Source organism: Cetorhinus maximus, chromosome 29 (genome assembly GCF_964194155.1).
Source record: "Cetorhinus maximus chromosome 29, sCetMax3.hap1.1, whole genome shotgun sequence".
NCBI classification, from domain to species: domain Eukaryota; kingdom Metazoa; phylum Chordata; class Chondrichthyes; order Lamniformes; family Cetorhinidae; genus Cetorhinus; species Cetorhinus maximus.
In genome coordinates, this window is record NC_135907.1 from 10169612 (window position 1) to 10193805 (window position 24194).

The 24194-nt window shown below is 47.0% G+C and overlaps 1 protein-coding gene and 1 long non-coding RNA gene across 2 annotated transcripts in view; both read left to right on the forward strand.

The window, feature by feature from the left end:
* LOC144669491 (extracellular serine/threonine protein kinase FAM20C-like) overlaps positions 1 to 670 on the forward strand; it is an 86285-nt gene extending 85615 nt beyond the window's left edge. Inside the window, 1 exon segment of the mRNA XM_078531960.1 lies at positions 402 to 670. Coding sequence (XP_078388086.1) covers positions 402 to 627 — 226 coding nt within the window. The 3' untranslated portion in view covers positions 628 to 670.
* LOC144669613 (uncharacterized) overlaps positions 1 to 24194 on the forward strand; it is a 251045-nt gene that overhangs the window by 103593 nt on the left and 123258 nt on the right. The window lies entirely within an intron of this gene.

Consider the following 24194-nt stretch of genomic DNA (forward strand, 5'->3'; position numbering starts at 1 on the left):
ATGTTCACGTCCTGTCACTGGCCTTTGACCTCCCACAGTCACTGGCCTTTGACCTTCGCAATCACTGCCCTTTGACCCCCGGAGACACTGCCCTTTGACTCCCCGGAGTCACTGCCCTTTGACTCTCCATAGTCACTGCCCTTTGACTCTCCATAGTCACTGCCCTTTGACTCTCCATAGTCACTGCCCTTTGACTCCCCGGAGTCACTGCCCTTTGACTCTCCATAGTCACTGCCCTTTGACCGTCCACAGGCCACGCCCTGTGACTCCAGAGAATCTGTGCCCTTAGACCTATTGCACAGCCTGAAGCCCAGGGCCACAGTGGAGACAGATATTGTTGTTGAACTATTTCTGGTGTGTCTCTTTGTGCTGATGCTGCTCTGTTTGTTGCTGTTTTACAGGATGCGGAGGGGAACGTTTCTCCGGCTGCAGCTTTTAGCCACCGAGAGCTATAAACTCAGTGACGTGATGCAGGAATCGCTGCTGATTGACCCACTCTCCCCCATCCTGAATGAGCCTCATCTGATCGCTCTTAACCGCAGGCTATCCACCATCCTGGAAACCACTAAGGACTGTATCAGTCAGCATGGTGAACACAGAGTGCTGCAGAATGATCTGGAAGATTGAGCTGCCAGGCACTAACAAGGGGGTGCCCTTGGGTCACTTGTTAGGGGGGTGGGTGGGTGCGGTGGAGAGGAGGCTTTCTGTTATTGATGTTGTGACTCTCGTATGTATGTACCTGATCTCTGACACACAGGAACTGACCTGCCCTGCACCCCACACTGCTTTCCCCCCAAATTACCCAACCCCATATTCCCCACCGCTCTTTCAGAAACTCCTGTCCAAAGCCCCCCTCTGAACCTTGTGCCCACTCACACCACCCGAGGTGGGCCTCATGATGTTAACACAGGGTAGTCTCCACAGTCAATGGGAGAAACATTATTTTGAAGCTTTAAATAAAATCTGTTTTGTGCTGCTTCAGTTTCAATTGTTAATTTCTTGCAATCAGTCCTACAGGACTGTACCACGCTGGACATACCCTTCCTTCCCCACCCCTTCCTCTGTGCACCCCTCATCATCTCCCACTGCAGATTGCACTGTCAAAGGGTCAGTGCTGAGGGAGCGTTGCATTGTCGGAGGGTCAATACTGAGGGAATGCTGCACTGTCGGAGGGTCAGTACTGAAGGGGTGCTGCACTGTCAGAGGATCAGGACTGATGGAGCGTTGCACAATCGAAGGGTCAGTGGTGAGGGAGCGCTGCATTGGCAGAGGGTCAGCACTGAGGGAGCCCTGCATTGCTGGAATGTCAGTACTGAGGGAGCACCACACGGTTGGAGGGTCAGTACTGAGGGAGTGCTGCACTGTCGGAGGATCAGGACTGATGGAGCATTGCACAATCGAAGGGTCAGTACTGAGGGAGCGCCGCACTGTGGAGGGTCAGTACTGAGGGAGCGCTGCACTGTTGGAGGGTCAGTACTGAGGGAGTGCTGCACTGTCGGAGGATCAGGACTGATGGAGCGTTGCACAATCGAAGGGTCAGTACTGAGGGAGCGCTGCACTGTCAGAATGTCAGTACTAAGGGAGCACTGTACTGTCAGAGGGTCAGTATTGAGGGAGCGCTGCACTGTCGGAGGGTCAGTACTGAGGGACTCCGCTGCACTGTTGGAGAGTCAGTACTGAGGGAGCGCCGCGCTGTTGGAGGGTCAGTACTGAGGGAGCGCTGCACTGTTGGAGGGTCAGTACTGAGGGAGCACTGCACTGTTGGAGGGTCAGTACTGAGGGAGCGTCACACTGTTGGAAGGTCAGTACTGAGGGAGTGCTGCACTGTTGGAGGGTCAGTACTGAGGGAGCGCTGCACAATCGAAGGGTCAGTACTGAGGGAGCGTTGCACAATCGAAGGGTCAGTACTGAGGGAGCATTGCACAATCGAAGGGTCAGTACTGAGGGAGCGTTGCACAATCGAAGGGTCAGTACTGAGGGAGCGCCGCACTGTCGGAGGGTCAGTACTGTGGGAGCGCCGCACTGTCGGAGGGTCAGTACTGAGGGAGCACCGCACTGTCGGATTGTCAGTACTGAGGGAGCACCGCACTGTCGGAGGGTCAGTACTGAGGGAGTGCCGCACTGTCGGAGGGTCAGTACTGAGGGAGTGCTGCACTGTGTTACGACCGGTCCCCAGGCAAGGTCGCCCAATTTGTTAACTTCCCGATCAGGACCCCAATTTGATTATGCTCCTGGGTGAGGAGGAATGAATTGGCTCTCCTTATTTATTCAACCCCTCTTTTGGTCACAACAAGGTTAATTTAAAAGGGACCCTTTCCCCCATGGATCCCTTTTCCCAGACCCAATGGGATTAGAAGGAGCCAATTTAGCCAGGCTTTCCTGAGTCAAAGAAAGAGTGAGTTTATTAGTTACTAAAAACACGGGAAAAAAAATAAAAACACAACACACAGATCAGAAATGAGAAGTGAAGAGCCCAAGTAAAAGTTAAAAAAAAAGATAAACGAATTGGTCTTGTCGGTGAGGTGTAGATGGTGAAATGTGGTGGCTGTTAAGTTGGGTGATTCCGGTGGAACTGACCTTGGCAGTTTCGAAGTTGTTTTGGAGACACTTGGTTCTGCAGGGTAGCTGAAGACACTGGTCCTGTTTCCTTTAGATTGTAGCTTCTGCTGAACCTTGCCTCTAGCAACAGAGAGAGACAGAGAGAGAGAGGGAGATCTCACCCACAACTGCAAGGGGTTGTCTTGCTGTCCCACACACACTGCACTGCTCTGCAACTAGCTTTTTATCCCATTTTCCCTGTGTATTCCTGTAAAAGTAAAGAAGACATATCTTGCATCCACATCTGTTTGCTTTATTCGCCGACCGTTCTGAGATAGGAATCAACAGGTGATGGGTTTTAGATGACGACTGAGATATGGTAATCAGTCTTTTTGTCCGCAACCACAGGAGATTAAAGTTCAGTTGTTTGCATCTTTCCTATCTCCCTTACAAATGTCTCTGCTTGAAGAAGGCTGACATCAGGTGCAACATTCCATGTTCTCTCAGGACAGGCCTGTCAGTATAACCCACATCGGAATTTTCCAGAAAGTGGCCACTTTATGTTATCAGCCATCCTTTGCTCAGTGTCCTTCTTTAAAAACACACAAGTCTCCCTTAAAAAGTTCAATATACGTAAGTAATTTGTGGCTGTAATCGACTTTTCATGACAACTGTTAGAATGTCAGTGCTGAGGGAGGACCGCCCTGTCGGAGGGTCAGTACTGAGGGAACACCGCCCTGTCGGAGGGTCAGTACTGAGGGAACACCGCCCTGTCGGAGGGTCAGTACTGAGGGAACACCGCCCTGTCGGAGGGTCAGTACTGAGGGAACACCGCCCTGTTGGAGGGTCAGTGCTGAGGGAGGACCGCCCTGTTGGAGGGTCAGTGCTGAGGGAGAGCCGCACTGTCGGAGGGTCAGTGCTGAGGGAGCACCGCCCTGTCGGAGGGTCAGTGCTGAGGGAGGACCGCCCTATCGGAGGGTCAGTACTGAGGGAGCACCGCCCTGTCGGAGGGTCAGTACTGAGGGAGCAGCGCCCTATCGGAGGGTCAGTACTGAGGGAGCACCGCCCTGTCGGAGGGTCAGTGCTGAGGCAGCGCCGCACTGTCGGAGGGTCAGTACTGAGGGAGCACCGCCCTATCGGAGGGTCAGTACTGAGGGAGCACCGCCCTGTCAGAGGGTCAGTGCTGAGGGAGAGCTGCACTGTCGGAGGGTCAGTACTGAGGGAGAGCCGCACTGTCGGAGGGTCAGTACTGAGGGAGAGCTGCACTGTCAGAGGGTCAGTACTGAGGGAGAGCTGCACTGTCGGAGGGTCAGTACTGAGGGAGCACCGCCCTGTCAGAGGGTCAGTGCTGAGGGAGAGCTGCACTGTCCGAGGGTCAGTACTGAGGGAGTGCTGCACTGTCGTAGGGCCAGTACTGAGGGAGCACCGCCCTATCGGAGGGTCAGTACTGAGGGAGCACCGCCCTGTCAGAGGGTCAGTGCTGAGGGAGAGCTGCACTGTCGGAGGGTCAGTACTGAGGGAGAGCCGCACTGTCGGAGGGTCAGTACTGAGGGAGAGCTGCACTGTCGGAGGGTCAGTACTGAGGGAGAGCTGCACTGTCGGAGGGTCAGTATAGAGGGAGCACCGCCCTGTCAGAGGGTCAGTGCTGAGGGAGAGCTGCACTGTCCGAGGGTCAGTACTGAGGGAGTGCTGCACTGTCGTAGGGCCAGTACTGAGGGAGAGCTGCACTGTCAGAGGGTCAGTGCTGAGGGAGAGCTGCACTGTCGGAGGGTCAGTACTGAGGGAGAGCTGCACTGTCGGAGGGTCAGTACTGAGGGAGAGCTGCACTGTCGGAGGGTCGGTACTGAGGGAGAGCTGCACTGTCGGAGGGTCAGTACTGAGGGAGCACCGCCCTGTCGGAGGGTCAGTACTGAGGGAGAGCTGCACTGTCGGAGGGTCGGTACTGAGGGAGAGCTGCACTGTCGGAGGGTCAGTACTGAGGGAGCACCGCCCTGTCGGAGGGCCAGTACTGAGGGAGAGCTGCCCTGTCAGAGGGTCAGTGCTGAGGGAGAGCTGCACTGTCGGAGGGTCAGTACTGAGGGAGAGCTGCACTGTCGGAGGGTCAGTACTGAGGGAGAGCTGAACTGTTGGAGGGTCGGTACTGAGGGAGAGCTGCACTGTCGGAGGGTCAGTACTGAGGGAGCACCGCCCTGTCAGAGGGTCAGTGCTGAGGGAGCACCGTCCTGTCAGAGGGTCAGTACTGAGGGAGAGCTGCACTGTTGGAGAGCCGGTACTAAGACAGTGCTGCGCTGTCGGAGGGTCAATACTGAGGGAGAGCTACACTGTCGGAGGGTCAGTACTGAGGGAGAGCTACACTGTCGGAGGGTCAGTACTGAGGGAGCACTGCACTAAGAGGCAGTACTGAGGGAGTACTGCACTGTTGGAGGGTCAGCACAGTAGGAGTGCTGCACAGTCAGAGGGGCCAATTGTAATGTATATTCCTGTAGTGATATATGTGCTCCATGAACACTAAAGTGACCCCCACTATCGTGGAGCCTCTCCCAGTAATCTGTCTCCAGGCCTGGAATCTCAGATAGCTGCCATCATGAGTTCTGGGGTCACTGTTGATAGGATTTGCACAGGATCGCACTGTGAACTGATACAGAGTCACAGGGGGTGTTAAGTGTTCAACCCTCACGCTGGTGATGTTGTGGAACATGCAGCAGACGACCAATAACCTGAAGGCCCAAGGCCCAGCACAGCTCCTCCCAGGCGGTCCAGGGAATGTAAGTATTTCTCGGTCTTGCCGATTGTTGACTCGCCTTGTCAGCCAGCTCTGTATCCAGGTTCCTGACTGGGTTCCTGAGCCCTGCCTGAGCGGGGAAGTCCCAACCTGTGACCTGATTACCTTGCTGGGAATAAAGCTTGCACAGAGGAAAGGCACAGGACGAGAGGGTCAGGGTAGTGGATACGGGTCTCTACCCCACGCTGCCTGTGGTCCTAGACCAGCAGCATGTTGAGAAAGCGGAATCCGTTTGTATTGACAAAGATGGTGAGGGGAAGCACAGGCGGCCATGTGGGTGCAGGCTTTGCCATCTTGTACCTGGGGACACCTGTTATGGGGCTGAAGCCTCGAACCCTATCGTCCTGCTTCTCTCCCGGTCCATGGGAGCAGGGTGTATCGGCCCCCCAGATGTAGAGTCTGTCAGTGACCAGCCTGAGACACCAGAGGATGGCAAACTCGAGAGGTCACTGATATCACTACTGCAGCCTAACCCCTGGGACCAGGAGGTCAAGGGTAACGGTGACCTCGACAGCCACAGGGAGGGCTGTCCATGCATTGGTGTAAGGCTGGAGATGGTTGTAGCAAGTGGTATTACTCAGTGGCAGCCTCCTTGGTGAGGTGAAGACACCTTATGCCTTGCTCCTCTGTGCAGGAGTAGTTGATCCTTGAGATCTGCTGTGGGCTTGGCTTCCACCTCTCAGTTGTGCTCATCCCTGTGTTGCTTAACCTCTCCCCCAGCTCCTCCAGCCCCAACAGCAAACCCACCAAATCATAGAAACATAGAAAACATAGTAAATAGGAGCAGGAGTAGGCCATTCGGCCCTTCGAGCCTGCTCCGCCATTCAATATGATCATGGCTGATCATCCAACTCAATAGCCTGCTCCCACTTTCTCTCCATATCCTTTGATCCCTTTCGCCCCAAGAGCTATATCTAACTCCTTCTAGAAAACATACAACGTTTTGGTCTCAACTACTTTCTGTGGTAGCGAATTCCACAGGCTCACCACTCTCTGGGTGAAGAAATTTCTCCTCATCTCAGTCCTAAATGGTCTACCCCGTATCCTCAGACTGTGACCCCTGGTTCTGGACTCCCCCACCATCGGGAACATCCTTCCTGCATCTACCCTGTCTAGTCCTGTTAGAATTTTATCGGTTTCTATGAAACACCCGTAAGTTAACCAGCTTGAAATGACAAACCAGCATCAACTCTGTAATTGGTGAAGGATCTTTTCGAGTTGCGATGAGAGGCTGTTCCAGTGGGTTAACCATGTAACGAGTCAGGACAATGTCAGGAAAGGTTCCCAAACAAGTTTAGTTTGATAACTAAAATAACTTCCTTACTGTGTTTAAGTAGTTCAGGTGCACCCTGGACTCTGGAGGCGAGAAACAAATTGAGGAAGTGCTTCCTGCCACCATTTTAGAAGCTTATCTGCCGGTTTAGCACCTGTGACCTGGGAACATGGCCAGTGGAGTCTCAGCCTGTGACCGCTCATTGAGGTGATTTGAATCAGTCCACCAGGTGGCAGTATTATCCAAATAACCCCCAAGTCGCATTTTGTCAGACAGTGATCCAGTGCCCAGTCACTGGTGGTCAGTGTGTGACCCAGTGCCCGGTCCATGGTGGTCAGTGTGTGACCCAGTGCCCAGTCACTGGTGGTCAGTGTGTGACCCAGTGACCAGTCACTGGTGGTCAATGTGTGACCCAGTGCCCAGTCACTGGTGGTCAGTGTGTGACCCAGTGACCAGTCACTGGTGGTCAGCATGTGGTCCAGTGCCCAACACTGCCAGTCAACGTGTGACCCAGTGCCCAGTCACTGGTGGTCAGTGTGTGACCCAGTGCCCGGTCACTGGTGGTCAGTGTGTGACCCAGTGCCCAGTCACTGGTGGTCAGTGTGTGACCCAGTGCCCGGTCACTGGTGGTCAGTGTGTGACCCAGTGCCCAGTCACTGGTGGTCAGTGTGTGACCCAGTGCCCAGTCACTGGCAGTCAGTGTGTAATCCAGTGCCCAGTCACTGGCGGTCTGACCCACGCTGGACGATGTCCTGCTCCCATTGGTGGCAGGCGTCATGGGGGGCGGGGGGGGGGGAGTAGAAAGACAGTGTGAAATCGCAGCGGGATCATCCGATGGCAGAGAGTGAGGGTGTGTCAATACCGCGAGATGGGGCGGCGAGGGTGGTTGGTGGGGGCACGGAGGCAGATGCGGACCCTGGGGAAGGCTGGGGAGTTGGGATTTTTATGAAGTAGGGAACATGCACGTTCACCTGGACATTGGTGAAGGAGAAGGATTTGGGCTGTAGGGTGATGGTGGGAAGGGCGAAGACGATGCCAAGGGGGTTAACAGTGATGGGGGAAAGGACATGGGTGACGGGGGGAGGGGAAAGGACGGGGGAGCTGATGAGAAACTTGACGACGACCACGTTTTTCCAATCAAAAGTGAGCGGAGCCTCGTGTTGGGCATGAACAGGTGCCTCACGGGAGTGCGATCGGTGGGTGGGCAGAGATGCAGCTCAGAGGGACAAGTAAAAGTGAATCCCAGCAGGCAGGGCTGGAAATGCTCAGGACATTGAGACGAGTGTAATGGAGGAAGGATCCGTGTGTGTGGGAGAGCGTTCGCACGAGGCTCTGAAAGGCGCAGACACACACAGACACACATACACACACACACACAGACACAGACACACACACACAGACACACATACACACACACACACAGACACAGACACACAGACACAGACACACACACAGACACACATACACACACAGACACACACACACACAGACAGACAAACACACACACACACAAACACACACGCAGACACACACACACAGACACACGCAGACACACACACACACACACAAACACACACACACAGACACACAGACAGACACACAGACACAGACAGACACACAGACACACACACACAGACACACACAGACACACAGACACACACACACACAGACACACACAGACACACAGACACACACACACAGACACACACACAAACACACACACACAGACACACAGACAGACATACAGACACACACACACAGACACACACACAAACACACACACACAGACACACAGACAGACATACAGACACACACACACAGACACACACACAAACACACACACACAGACACACAGACAGACATACAGACACACACACACAGACACACACACACACACAGACAGACACAGACACACAGACAGACACACAGACACACACACACAGACAGACAAACACACACACACACACCTGCCTCCAGAATCGTGGTCCAGCTGTGTGCAGGTGAACTGTTAGTTGTTGGGGAGGGGAAGTAGGGGGAGGACTAGCGAAGTCTGTAAATGAAGCTGAACAACAACTTTACACATTATTCAGTGGTGGTGAATATATTTTCAGATTGTAAAATGACAAAACGTGTTCACCAGTGCAACCACTTGCAATCAGAACTTCTTATCTTTTCTAGTCCTACCACTTTTTCTAGGTGCTGCCCTGACATCCGCAGCAGGGGTGGGGACAGCCTGTGCAAGGGTTGGCCCCGCTGCCTCTGATGAATTCGGAGTGCGTCCCCTGGAGAGCCAAGGCCTTGGGGGCCCCGGCTTGCTTTGGCTGCCCTCCTGTGGGCCCGCTGCTCCCTCTGTGGTGACAGAGGGCCAAGTTGAGGGGGTCACAGGCAAAGGGGACTCGGAGGAAGAGGACAGCCTCTGAGATTCCTGAGTGGATGACCCAGGGGTGTCCAGCTGCTGCTTCTCCTCCTTCCTTTCGGTGCCTGAGGGTCCTGGCCTGACTCCTTGAGGGGAGGGAGCACCTGGAGGGACTTTGAGGTGCCCCATTTCCTCCTTGTGTTGCCACTGCAGGAACTCACCTATGGCTACTGCAGGGGGAGTGCAGCCATGCACACATCTCTGCGCTCTGCTGGACCAAGGTTTCCATAGTGTCCGACATCTTTCCCATGGAGACCTCCATACGCGCACGTGTGGGCACCAATTCAGCAGGTGGACGCACTCCTCCAACTCGCGGGCCACTCTACTGAGGGCTTCCAACAGCTCTGAGCGATGTTCCCCCTCCTTCTGCTGACTCTCCACGATGAGTTGGAAGGCCAAATCCAGAGGCTCGTCATCCGACTCGGACCTCATACACAGCCAAACACAGGCTGGGACAGTGTATATGCACAGCCCAACACAGGACAGGGCAGTGTTGATACATACGCACCACAGGAATGTACAGTGTTTGTACACAACCCATCGGGGGTAGTGTATATAAACAGCTCAACACAGGACAGGACATTGTATATTCACAGCCCAACACAGCATGGAACAGTGTATGTACACAATCATACACAGACTGGGACAGTGTTTATACATTGGCCAACACAGGCTACGACAGTGTATATACACACCCTAAACAGCATTGGACAGTGTACATACACAGCCCAGCACAGTGCAGGACAGCGTTTAAACACAGCCCAACATGGACTAGGACAGTGTACATACACAGCCGCACACAGCAGGGTCAGTACATTTACACAGCTTAACACAGGACGGTGCAGTGTATTTACACAGCTCAATACGACCTCTAATTTATCAGACTGCTTCACCAACATTTTAACTTGGTGAGAAATTTACTCCAACTAAATATTGGGAAAGACTGAAGCCCTTGTTTTTAGTCCTCTCCATGAACTCCATTCTCCAACACACCGACTCTATCCCTCTTCCTGGCAACAGTCTAAGGGCTGCCTTAGGCTGTTAGAAACCTTGGTGTTATATTTGAGCCTGAGGTGAGTTTTTAATCCAAAATCGTCTCAATCTCCAAACCCGCCTACTTCCATAACATCGCCTTACTCTGCCCCTGTCTCACCTGCTGCTGCTGAATCCCTCAGTGAAGCTTTGCAGCTTCTAAACTTGACCAGTCTAACACACTCCTGGCCAGCCCTTCATAAACTGGAGCTCATCTAAAACTCCACTTGCCTGCGTCCTAACTCACACCAACTCCCGTTCATCTATCGCCTCTGTGCTCACTGACATAGGTTGGATTCCAGTTGAGCAACATCTTGACTTCAATATTCCCTTGGTTTTGAAGCCCTGCCTATGAGCGGGATCTTCCGGTCTAGCCCAGGATCACAGAATCACACAGGGCAGAAGAGGCCCTTCGGCCCATCGAATCTGCACCGACACGTGAAAAAACACCCCACCTACCTACCTAACCCCATTGACCAGCGCTTGGCCCATAGCCTTGAATGTTATGACGTGCCACAAGTGCTCATCCAGGTACTTTTTAAAGGATGTGAGGCCTCCACCACCTTCCCAGGCAGCGCATTCCAGGCACTGGTGGGGTATTCTGGTCCCGCCAAAGTCGCTGGACTTTTGGTTGGGTGGCTGCATTTTCTGGCCTCCCCCCACCCTCCCACCCACCGTGGCAGGGCCAGAAAATTCCAGCCCATCCCTTTAACTTCCCCCAGGCTCTACAACTCTCCGGGATCTCTACATTCCTCCAATCCTGGCCTCCCATCCACCCTCGCACCTCCCCCCGATTTTAATCACCCCACCATGTGGCTGTGCCTTCAGCTGGCTGGGCCCCCAAGCTCTGGAATTCCCTCTCTGGGACTCTCCAAACTCTCCCTTTCCTCCTCTAAAACCCTCCTTAAAGCTTAACTCTTGCCAAACTTTTGGCCACATGCCTAATGTCACTTCTCAAAGAAGGAAAACGCAGAGGATGCTGGAAATTTGATATAAAAGCAGCAAATGCCGGAAACGCTCAGTACACCCGGCAACGTCAGTGGAGACAGAAACAAAGTCAATGCTTCAGGTCGATGACCCTTCCTCAGGCCTGAAAAAAAGTTAAAGAGATTTTAATGGGTTTTAAGCAAGTGCAGAGTGAGGGATAAGGAGTGGCCAAAGGTTGAGGGTGTGGGGGAAGGAAAAACTCTGCGAAAGGCAGGAGAGACTGAATGACGAAAAGGGTGATGGTGCAAGGCAATGGAGGGGGGGGATGGTAATGGGACAAGTAAAAAATGAAAGATGAGCCCAACAGAGCTGAAAATCTAACCACGAGCAAAACAATTACCAACAGCTTCTGTCTTTAAAAAACAAATGGAGCCTGCGGCCATGGCTTGAAATTGCCGGACTCAGTGTTGAGCCTGGAAGGGCGTAAACTGCCTAATCAAAGGATGAAATTCCGTTCTTCAAGCCTAAATTAGGCTTCATTGAAACAGTGCAGCAGGCCAAGGACAGAGATGTCAGCGTGGGAGCAAGGTAGAGGATTAAAGTGGCAGGCCACCAGGATCTCAGGTCACTCTTGCGGACTGGACAGAGGTGTTCCGCAAAGCAGTCACACACTTTGATCTCCTCGATGTTGAGGAAACTGCATTGTGAGCCGAAAATGCAGTACACTAAATACAGTGCACTAAATACAATACACTACATACAGTACACTAAATACAGTACACTAAATACAGTACACTAAATACAGTACACTAAATACAGTACACTAAATACAATGCACTAAATACAGTATACTAAATACAGTGCACGAAATACAGTATACTAAATACAGTACACTAAATACAGTATACTAAATACAGTACACTAAATACAGTACACTAAATACAGTATACTAAATACAGTACACAAATACAGTACACTAAATACAATGCACTAAATACAGTATACTAAATACAGTGCACGAAATACAGTATACTAAATACAGTACACTAAATACAGTATACTAAATACAGTACACTAAATACAGTACACTAAATACAGTATACTAAATACAGTATACTAAATACAGTATAATAAATGCAGTACGCTAAATACAATGCGCTAAATACAGTCTACTAAATACCGTATACTAAATACAGTACACTAAATACAATGCACTAAATACAGTATACTAAATATAGTATACTAAATACAGTGCACTAAATACAGTATAATAAATGCAGTACGCTAAATACAATGCACTAAATACAGTATACTAAATACAGTACGCTAAATACAGTATACTAAATACAGTACACTAAATACAGTGCACTAAATACAGTATAATAAATGCAGCATGCTAAATACAATGCGCTAAATACAGTATACTAAATACAGTACACTAAATACAGTCTACTAAATACCGTATACTAAATACAGTACACTAAATACAATGCACTAAATACAGTACACTAAATACAGTGCACTAAATACAGTATACTAAATACAGTATACTAAATACAGTGCACTACAGTATAATAAATGCAGTACGCTAAATACAATGCGCTAAATACAGTATACTAAATACAGTACACTAAATACAGTATACTAAATACAGTACACTAAATACAGTGCACTAAATACAGTATAATAAATGCAGCATGCTAAATACAATGCGCTAAATACAGTATACTAAATACAGTACACTAAATACAGTCTACTAAATACCTTATACTAAATACATTACACTAAATACAATGCACTAAATACAGTATACTAAATACAGTGCACTAAATACAATATACTAAATACAGTACACTAAATACAGTGCACTAAATACAGTATACTAAATACAGTACACTAAATACAGTGCACTAAATACAGTATAATAAATGCAGCATGCTAAATACAATGCGCTAAATACAGTATACTAAATACAGTACACTAAATACAGTCTACTAAATACCGTATACTAAATACAGTACACTAAATACAATGCACTAAATACAGTATACTAAATACAGTGCACTAAATACAGTGCACTAAATACAGTACACTAAATGCAGTACACTAAATACAGTGCACTAAATACAGTATACTAAATACAGTGCACTAAATACAGTGCACTAAATACAGTACACTAAATACAGTATACTAAATACAGTGCATAAATACAGTATACTAAATACAGTATACTAAATACAGTATACTAAATACAGTGCATAAATACAGTATACTAAATACAGTATACTAAATGCAGTACGCTAAATACAGTGCACTAAATACAGTACACTAAATACAGTATACTAAATACAGTGCATAAATACAGTATACTAAATACAGTGCATAAATACAGTACACTAAATACAGTATACTAAATACAGTACACTAAATACAGTATACTAAATACAGTGCATAAATACAGTATACTAAATACAGTATACTAAATGCAGTACGCTAAATACAGTACACTAAATACAGAACACTAAATACAGTACACTAAATACAGTATACTAAATACAGTGCATAAATACAGTATAGTAAATACAGTGCATAAATACAGTACACTAAATACAGTATACTAAATACAGTATACTAAATACAGTGCACTAAATACAGTATACTAAATGCAGTACGCTAAATACAGTGCACTAAATACAGTACACTAAATACAGTATACTAAATACAGTATACTAAATACAGTGCATAAATACAGTATACTAAATACAGTATACTAAATACAGTACACTAAATACAGTATACTAAATACAGTGCATAAATACAGTATACTAAATACAGTGCATAAATACAGTACACTAAATACAGTATACTAAATACAGTACACTAAATACAGTATACTAAATACAGTGCATAAATACAGTATACTAAATACAGTATACTAAATGCAGTACGCTAAATACAGTACACTAAATACAGAACACTAAATACAGTACACTAAATACAGTATACTAAATACAGTGCATAAATACAGTATAGTAAATACAGTGCATAAATACAGTACACTAAATACAGTATACTAAATACAGTATACTAAATACAGTGCACTAAATACAGTATACTAAATGCAGTACGCTAAATACAGTGCACTAAATACAGTGCACTAAATACAGTACACTAAATACAGTATACTAAATACAGTGCATAAATACAGTATAGTAAATACAGTGCATAAATACAGTACACTAAATACAGTATACTAAATACAGTATACTAAATACAGTGCATAAATACAGTATACTAAATACAGTATACTAAATACAGTACACTAAATACAGTACATTAATGTAGTATATAAAGCTGAACAAAGGTCAATCTCAATTTTACCTGGAAGGAGGCACATTGGACTATGAGGAGATCAAAGGGTCTGTTGCATCTCTTGCATTTGCATGCGAAGGTGCCATTGGAAAGGGATGGTGTGTTGGGAGTGATTGAGGAGTGGGCCAGGGTATCACAGGAGGAACAGCCCCTTCAGAATGCTGAAAGGGTAGGGGATGGAAAGATGTGTTGGTTTTCAATCTTTCACAGGGCATGGGTGTTGCTGGCTAGGCCAGCATTTATTGCCCATCCCTAATTGCCCTTGAGAAGGCAGTGGTGAGCCCCCTTCTTGGACCATGTGGTGTATGTACACCCACAGTGCTGTTAGGGAGGGAGTTCCAGGATACTGACCCAGCGACAGTGAAGGGACAGCGATATATTTCCAAGTCAGGATGGTGAGTGACTTGGAGGGGAACTTGCAGGTGGTGGTGTTCCCATCTATCTGCTGCCCTTGTCCTTCTAGATGGTAGAGGTTGTGGGTTTGGCAGGTGCTGCCAAAGGAGACTTGGTGAGTTCCTGCAGTGCATCTTGTAGATGGTCCACACACTGCTGCCACTGTGCATCAGTGTGGAGGGAGTTGAATATTTAAGGTGCTGGATGAGGTACCAATCAAGCGGACTGTTTTTGTCCTGGATGGTGTTGAGTTTCTTGAGTTTTGTTTGAGTAACACTCATCCAGATGTTATGACCACATGAGGAGGGGTACAAATGACTCCCCTAAGGTGCCACTCCAAGCCTGACTGTAACAGGGTTTGATGTGCATTTAGAAGGACAAAGGTATTTTCTCCATGCCTGGCCTGGCTTAAATTCAAGTGGTTCTTCCTTAGCCACCTCAGCTCTCACAGGTTCTATCCTGGACTGTTTCCCTTCTACTGGCCTAGCCTCGGCCTTTTAAAGCCCAAGTGCCTCTTCCCTAACCACTCCAACCTTCACGGGTTCCATCACCCCCTATAGGGCGCCTGAACCTCTATTGGTTCCCTGCACTTTGGCGGATTGGCGCTCTATCGCCCCCTGTAGGGCTTCCGAACCTCTTGCTGTCTGTGGATACAATTCCAGACTTTAGCACCCAAATTCCTGTTAAGGCCACGTGACGAGGGGTAAGAATGACTCCCCTGTCTTACCACTCCAAGCCTGACCATAACAGGTTCTTTGAAGATTTTAGAAAGGATGAAGGTATTTTCTCAACGCCTGTGTTTAACCATTTACGTATTGATTGTAGAGAAATGAGTCTGACAAGCTTTCTTGTGTTTTAAGGCTAAAAGGGGCTAGTTTTTATTGAGTTAAAAACCCACCCTCGTAAATATAACAAAATATTTAAAAAGGTTATCCCGTGCATCTCAACCTTTCGCAACCCACACACACGCACATACACAAATATGCAAAATTTACAAATTATGCTGAATTTAGTTACTTTCTTATTGAAATTAAAGTTCAGCGCTGAAAGGCAAAAAATTGAGAGTTCACTGTTTATGAGTCCTTTGCTGGTCACTGTGGTTGTGGCAGAAATCTTTCCAGGTTCACCTTTAGATTCCAAGAACTGAGTTGAAGACCATATGACTGCAATTGTCGAAATCAATTTCTTTTTATAAACGTAATGTGTCTTTTCCAGGAACCAATGATTTTTACACCTCATGTTCCTTTCGATGGAAATTCACTATCTCTGTGCTGGATATTTTTAACTGCAAGAGATAGGGTCTTGATTTGAGAGATGAGAGAAGAGGGAGGATATTACTATCCCCTTGACAGATTTTCCAGACAACTGATTGCTTCTGTCTTTAGCAGCTTGTGTTCTGTGCTAAAGAGATTTCAAAATGATTACATCAGCCACATGACCTCTCTCTCCTCATAATGATTTCAGAAGGGGGTTGTTTATCTGATCTCTGAATTGTTGCTTTTGTTCCATGGTCGGGGTGATTTGATTCTGTAATTTCCCAGCTATTAACCCCTGAATGAGTCATTATCTATCTTGATGAGATAGGAAGACTTATCTCCATATAACAACTGTTCTAACAGATTTTCTGTCTCCATTGGAGAGGTAGCCTCATAGAAATGCAAATGCTATGTCCAATACACTTCAGTAAATCCCTTTGAGGTGGTTCTTGATACCCTCAGGTGTGAAATTCCAGAGAAGGATGTCATGGCATGTCTGAATTGCAAATCACATTGGAACTTTCCAGAAGCTGGTCAATTTGCAATCCCAGACATCAGGTGGCTTATGACAGCCATCTTTAGTCAGTGTTTTTTCTTGTCTTTAAAAAGTTCTAGTTAAGCAGTTCAGTATATGTTTGGTCAGCCAGTAAAATTACAGATTAATATCACTCATGCACCAGTCACATAACCGTGACACAGACAAATGAAGAGTATTCCATCACACTCCTGACTTGTGCCTTGTAGATGGTGGACAGGCTTTGGGGAGTCAGGAAGTGAGTTATTCCCCATAGAGTTCCCAGCCTCTGACCTGCTGTTATAACAACAGCGTTTATATGGCTGGTTCAATTCAGTTTCTGGTCAATGGTAAGCCCCAGGATGTTGATAATGGGGGATTCAGCAATGGTGATGCCACTGAGCACTAAGGGGAGAAAGTTACATTCTGTCTTGTTGGAGATGGTCATTGCCTGACACTTGTGTAGCACGAATGTTACTTGCCACTTATCAGCACAAGCCTGAATGTTGTCCAGGCCTTGATACATATGGTCATGGGCTGCTTCAGTATCTGAAGAGCTGCGAATGAGACTGAAAACTGCAATCATCAGTGAACACCTCCATTTGTGACCTTATGATGGAGGGAAGGTCATTAATGAAGTATCTGAAGATGGTTGTGCCTAGAACACTACCCTCAGTAACTCCTGCTGTGATGTCCTTGGGCTGAGATGATTGACCTCCAACAACCTTAACCATCATCCTTTGTGATAGGTATGACTCTAACCAGTGGACAGTTTTCCCCCTGACTCCCATTGACTTCAATTTTGCTAGGGCTCCTTGATGCCACACCCGGTAAAATTCTGCCTTGTTGTCAAAGACAGTCACTCTCATCTCACCTTTCCCTATACCTCTGCAGATTTGTTCTCTTCAGTCATTTTTACCAATTCTGTTTTAAAAGCCACAATTCAGACTACCTCTAGCACATTCTCAGGCAGAGCATTCCAGGTCATAGCCACTTGCTGCATCAAGATGTTTTTCCTGAGGTTGCCACTGATTCTTCTGCCAATCTACCTGTAAGCCAATGAGGACAGTTTCTCTCTGTCTGGACCCCTCATGGTATTGTGCACCTCTGGTGACAACATTTGCAATTCTCCATTTCTCTGGCACCATCGCTGTGGAAGATTGGAGGATTATGGCCAGTGTCTCTGCAATTTCCATCCTTACTGCCCTCAGCATCTTTGGATACATCTTACCTGGTCTTGGTGAAATATCAACTTTAAGCCCAGACATCCTTTCTAATACCTCCTCTTTATTGACTTTTAGCAAATCTAGGGTTAAAATTCCCTCCTCTTTCACTATAATGTGGGCAGCACCCTCTTCCTTGGTAAAGACAGATGCAGAGTATTCATTTAGTACCTCAACCATGCTCTCTGCCTCCATATATAGTTCCCCTCCTGGTCCCTTATTGGCTCCACCCCTCTTCTTATTTCCACTTTAACTATTTATATGCTTATATGACTTCTGGGTTCTTGTCTATGTCAGCTGCCAGCCTCTCTTCCAAATGCTTCTTTTCCTCTTTGAATTGTATTTTTTCAATTCCCTTCTGTACTTTCTATATTCAGCCTGGTTCTCAATTGCATTATCCACCTGACATCTGCTATTTCTTTCATTATCCGGGGAGCTCTGGATGTGTTTGCCCTACCATCGGCCTCTTCAAACAACCCATTGCTCCATTGCAGTTTCCTCTGACAATCTTTGATTCTGGGACAGATCCATTCTCACCCCCACCCCCACCCCCACCTCCACCCACCACTGAAACTGGCCCGAGTTCCGCCAATCTAGCATTTCTACTTTAAACTGCTGCTTGTCCTTTTCCGTTGCTAACCTCAACCTTATGATACCGTTGGTCACCGTTCTCTCAAAGTTCCCTGACTGACTCTTGATCCATTTTTCAGGATCTGAAGGATGAGCTGGGTCAATGGGAGAGATGGTGGCATAGTGTTAATGTCACTGGACCAGTAATCCAGAGGCCCAGGCTAATGCTCTGGGGACATGGGCTCAAATCCCACCAGGGCAGCTTGTGGAATTTAAATAATAAATCTGGAATTGAAAGCTAGTCTAATGATGACCATGAAACTATCATCGTTTGTCATAAAAACTTATCTGGTTCACTAATCCTTGAGGGAAGAAAATCTGCTGTCCTTACTGGTCTGGCCTACATGTGACTCCAGACCCACAGCAATGTGGTTGACTCTTAATTGCCCTCTGGAATGGCCTAACAAGCCACTCAGCTGAAGGACAATTAGGGATGGGTAACAAATGCTGGTCTAGCCAGTGACGCCCACATCCCTTGAAAGTCTTATTGGACCAGGAAAACACTGATCTAGAAAATTCTCCTCAATACACTTCTGAAACTCTTTCCCCTCTCTGCCCTTCACACTATTACAATCCAGTCTCTATTAAGATAATTAAAGTTCCCATCACTACTCTTTAACTTTTTGCACCTCCCTGTAATTTTCCTGCAAATTTGCTCCATAGTCTCTTCCTCACTAAATTGTGGCCCATGGACTATGCCCAGTGACTATGCACAGCCTGACACAGCCTGGGACAGCGTATTACTCTTGGCCCAATCCAGGATGTATATACCACACAAGACAAGGGTTCTGAAAAGCTTGGACGAAGATTTAAGGGTGGTGTAACACAGGGGATTGGACAGGACTGGCAAGTTAGAAATGGTGCAGTGGAGAGGAATGTGAGGTTGCTGCTGGAACACAGACCCTATAATTGGTGGGTGATATTTAACTGCAGCATTTTTCACAGGGTGAATCAGAGTGCGAGAGATTCTGCCAATTCGAGTGTGGCTGTTAGGGTGACTGTGCTGGCTGTGTAATTATGAGGTTGATTTGTGGTATCACTGTGAGTGGCAGTGATTGTATGTTTTAATGCAAGTGTGAAAGGGAGAGTAAATTTAAAGAGACAGTGTGAGAACTCTCAATGTTTCATCCAGAGCCAATCACGGCTTTTAAGTTGAATCATCTCACTCTTCAGAATTTTCCTGAGCACAGTTGTGAGAATTATCTTTTGTTTTCTCTATTTCTCCACAACCAGTAAGAATGTCCTGAAAGATGAGCTAACCCGAACATTTTTGATAGAAGCGAACAGCATCCAATAAACCTACAATGCCTGTTATTCTTAATAAAACCCTTTCACTCGCTCTAAGAATGCGGCCTACTTAACAATCCCTAGCTGCCGTCACCCAGAGGCTAACAGACTTTAAAAAAAAATCATTTATGGGATGTGGGAGTTGGTGCCCAGGCCAGCATTTATTGCCCATCCCTAGTTGCCCTTGAGAAGGTGGTGGGTGAGCTGCCTTCCTGAACCGCTGCAGTCCCTGTGGTGTAGGTACACCCACAGTGCTGCTGGGGAGGGAGTTCTTTGACTCTGACGAGATTAAGATGAGAGACAGGGAGAAGGTGAAAATTAAGGAGATAGGCTAGTTGAATCTCAGTTGGTATTGAGTGGAGTTTACCTGAAGCCCTGCCCATCAGCTAACGCCACCAAAAATGGTTTAACTGCCATACATGTCATTGCTGTCTGTGGATTTTTTAAAAATTCATTCATGAGATGTGGGCATCACTGGTTACAGCACAAAGAGAGACCATTCAGCCCATTGTGTCTGTGCCAGCTTTCCAAGTGAACAATGCACCCAGTGTCATTTCCCCACCTTCTCCCCGTAACCCCACACATTCTTCCTTTGCAGGTTATAATCCAATTCCTTCTTGGGTGGCTTAAAAACCTTAATGTAACATCACGACTTATAATATGATTGCCTGAGCCTTACCTGCAATGTCATCCCGAAACAAGCAAACCCTGAGTTTATTTTCCAGGGTGGATGTTTATTACAAAATGTGTCTCCTGTACTATTCAAATCCATGAATTTGAAGAAAGGCTCATCAGATTTGAGCAGCAGCTTGGTGTCTGCCCACTTGTGTGTTTTATCAAATACTGGAGGAGCTCAGAGACACTCTCCTGATCCAATCAGCACCCTGTGACCCACAGGGAAAGACTGAATCTAAACACAGAACAATGGTATCCTTCAAATTCAGCACAATTGTACAAAGAGACCTTGAGAGCAGATAATAATCGGAGAGATTACAATCCAGGTAAACATAATATTAACACTTCATACCTTTAGCCCTCTCCCGCTTTAAGGGAAGCCTACCCTAGAGCCTGTACAGAGCTCATTGTAACCCATAGACCTATTGGAATATGACAGGAATCATTGAACATATGTCATGTGCAGTGTCCTGGAGAAGGGACTCAGTGGGTGCAACTGACAGGTAGTGATCAATGATTGTGTATACACTAGTGAACACAAAGAGTATGCACAGTGAGTGTGCATGAGGAGTGTGGACAGTGAGTGCATGTACTTGAGGAATGTGCACAGTGAGTGTACACATAAATATACACGAGGAGAGTGGACACTGAATGTACATGAGAAGTGTGGATGGACAGTGTGTACATGAGGAGTGTGAACAGTGAGTGTACATACTAATGTACATGAGGAGAATGGACACTGAGTGTACACGAGGAGTGTGGATAGTGAGTGTGCACACTACTGTACACAAGGAGAGTGAACAGTGAGTGTACACACTATGTACATGAGGAGAGTGGACATGAGTGTACATGAGGAATGTGGACTGTGAGTGTACACACTAAAGACTAAATGCAATTAGGAAGGAATAACCAGAGTGAAGCTGTTTGTACATGCTAATGTCCATTCCTGTACTACTAACATGATCCTCCTATAATGAGACACTGTACAATAGCCTGCAACAATACCTGGATAATAACCAGAGCTAGATAATATTCACAGCACAGAGGTGCCAGACAATGACCATCTTGTATTGGACAAAGCTCAGCTGCCTCCTCATTGTTGAATCCCCCACCATGGACATCTTGGTCATCACCACTGACCAGAAACTTAACTGGAGCAGCTATATCACCTCCAAGTCCACTCAGGAGATGCAGAGGCTGCGATCCCTCAATTCTTGACCCCTTAAAGCCTCTCCAACATCTGCTCGTATCAGGAATGTTAAGGAAGGTTACTCACCACTCACCTGGGAAGGTGCAGCTGTAACAGTTCAAAATGCCCAACACCATCCAGGACAGAGCCGTTCACTTGATGGGTGCCCCTGTCACGTAGAAGGTCCTACAAGAGAGGGGGCGGTCCTGGACTTAATTTTAGGGAATGAAGTTGGGTAAGTGGTAAAGGTATCAGTGGGGGAGCATTTTGCAGATAGTGATCATAACTTCGTGAGATTCAAGGTTGTTATGGAAAAGGACAAGGATGGGCCAGAAGTCAGAGTTCTAAATTGGGGGAAGGCCGATTTTAATAAGATCAGATATGATTTGGCCAGAGTGGACTGGGAGCAGCTACTTTTAGGTAAATCTGCGTCAGAGCAGTGGGACTCATTCAAGAAGGAAATAGGGAGAGTACAGGGCCAACATATTCCAGTAAAGACAAAGGGTGGACCAACAAATCTAGGGAACCCTGGATGTCAAGGGATATACAGGATTGGATAAAGAGAAAAAGGGAGGCTTATGGCAGATACCAAGGGCTAAAAAAGTGGAAGCCCAAGAGGAGTATAGAATGTGTAGGGGGAACTTAAAAAGGAAATTAGGAGAGCAAAAAGGGGGTATGAAAAAATATTGGTAGATAGAATAAAGGAAAATCCAAAGTTATTTTACAAGCACATTAAGAGTAAGAGGATAACTAGGGAAAGAGTTGGACCTATTAAGGACCATAGTGGTAATTTGTGTGTGGAGCTGGAAGACGTAGGTAGGGTTCTAAATGAATACTTTGTGTCGGTGTTCACAAGTGAGAGGGACGACGTGGGTATAGAAATCAGGCAGAAGGACTGTGATATAATTAAAGAAATTAGCATAGAAAGGGAGGAGGTTCTAAGTGGTCTGGCATGCTTAAAAGTAGATGAATCTCCAGGCCCAGATGATATGTATCCTAGGCTGTTGAGTGAGGCAAGGGAGGAGATAGCAGGGGCGCTGGCAATAATTTTCAATACCTGTCTGGCCACAGGAGAGGTGCCAGAGGACTGGAGGACAGCCAATGTGGTACTGTTATTCAAGAAGGGAGGAAGAGATAAACCAGGGAAGTACAGGCTAGTCAGTCTAACTTCAGTGGTGGGGAAACTATTGGAAGCAATTCTGAGGGACAGAATTAATCTACACTTGGAGAGGCAGGGATTAATCAAGGACAGTCAGCATGGGTTTGTTAAGGGGAGGTCCTGTCTTACTAATTTGATTGAATTTTTTGAAGAGGTGACCAGGTGTGTAGATGAGGGCAATGCATTTGACGTGCTCTACTTGGACTTCAGCAAGGCTTTTGATAAGGTCCCGCATGAGAGACTGATAACGAAGGTAAGAGCCCATGGGATCCAAGGCAATTTGGTAAATTGAATCCAGAATTGGCTGAGTGGCAGGAAGCAGAGGGTGATGGTCCAGGGGTGTTTTTATGACTGGATGCCTGTGTCCAGTGGGGTTCCACAGGGATCGGTGTTGGGTCCCTTGCTGTTTGTGGTCTATATAAACGATTTAGACTTGAATGTAAGAGGGTTGATCAGTAAGTGCACGGATGACATGAAAATTGGTGGGGTGGTAAATAGTGAAGAGGATAGCCTTAGATTACAGTAGGATATAGACGGGCTGGTCAGATGGGCTGATCAGTGACAAATGGAATTCAATCCAGATAAGTGTGAGGTAATACACTTGGGCAGGACAAACAAGGCATGGGAATACATGATGAATGGTAGGACCCTGGGAAGTACCGAGGATCAGAGGCACCTTGGTGTGCATGTCCACCGGTCCCTTAAGGTAGTGAGACAGGTAGATGAGGTGATTAAGAAGGCATATGGGATACTTGCCTTTATTAGCCAAGGCATTGAATATAAGAGCAGGGAGGTTATGCTGGAACTGTATAAAACGCTGGTTAGGCCACAGCTAGAGTATTGAATGCAGTTCTGGAATCCGCATTATAGGAAGGATGTGATTGCACTAGAGAGAGTGCAGAGGAGATTTACCAGGATGTTGCCTGGGCTGGAGAGTTTTAGTTATGAGGAGAGATTGGATAGACTGGGGTTATTTTCCCTGGAACAAAGGAGATTGAGGGGGAACATGATTGAGGTACATAAAATTATGAGGGGCATAGATAGGGTAGACAGGAAGGAACTTTTCCCCTTGGTGGAGGGATCAATAACCAGGGGCCATAGATTTAAGGTAAGGGGCAGGAGGTTTAGAGGGGATGTGAGGAAGAATTCTTTCACCCAGAGGGTGGTGGGAATCTGGAACTCACTGCCTGAAAGGGTGGTAGAGGCAGAAACCCTCATATCATTTAAGAAGTATTTGGATGTGCACTTGCTATGCCATGGCATACAAGGCTATGGGCCTAATGCTGGAAAATGGGATTAGAATAGTTAGGTGGTTGTTTGACCAGCGCAGACTCGATGGGCTGAAGGGCCTTTTTCTGTGCTGTAGACCTCTATGATGTAACGTGACTCATTTATACTTGCTAGAAGTGACATACATTTATACACAGGGACCTGTTCTCCGCAAAAAAAGGATTATTTTCAAGTCTTGCACCTTTTTTTGAATTACCAGGGAGCTTGGGGAGCCTTTGGTTCCCCGTTGCTTTTAGTA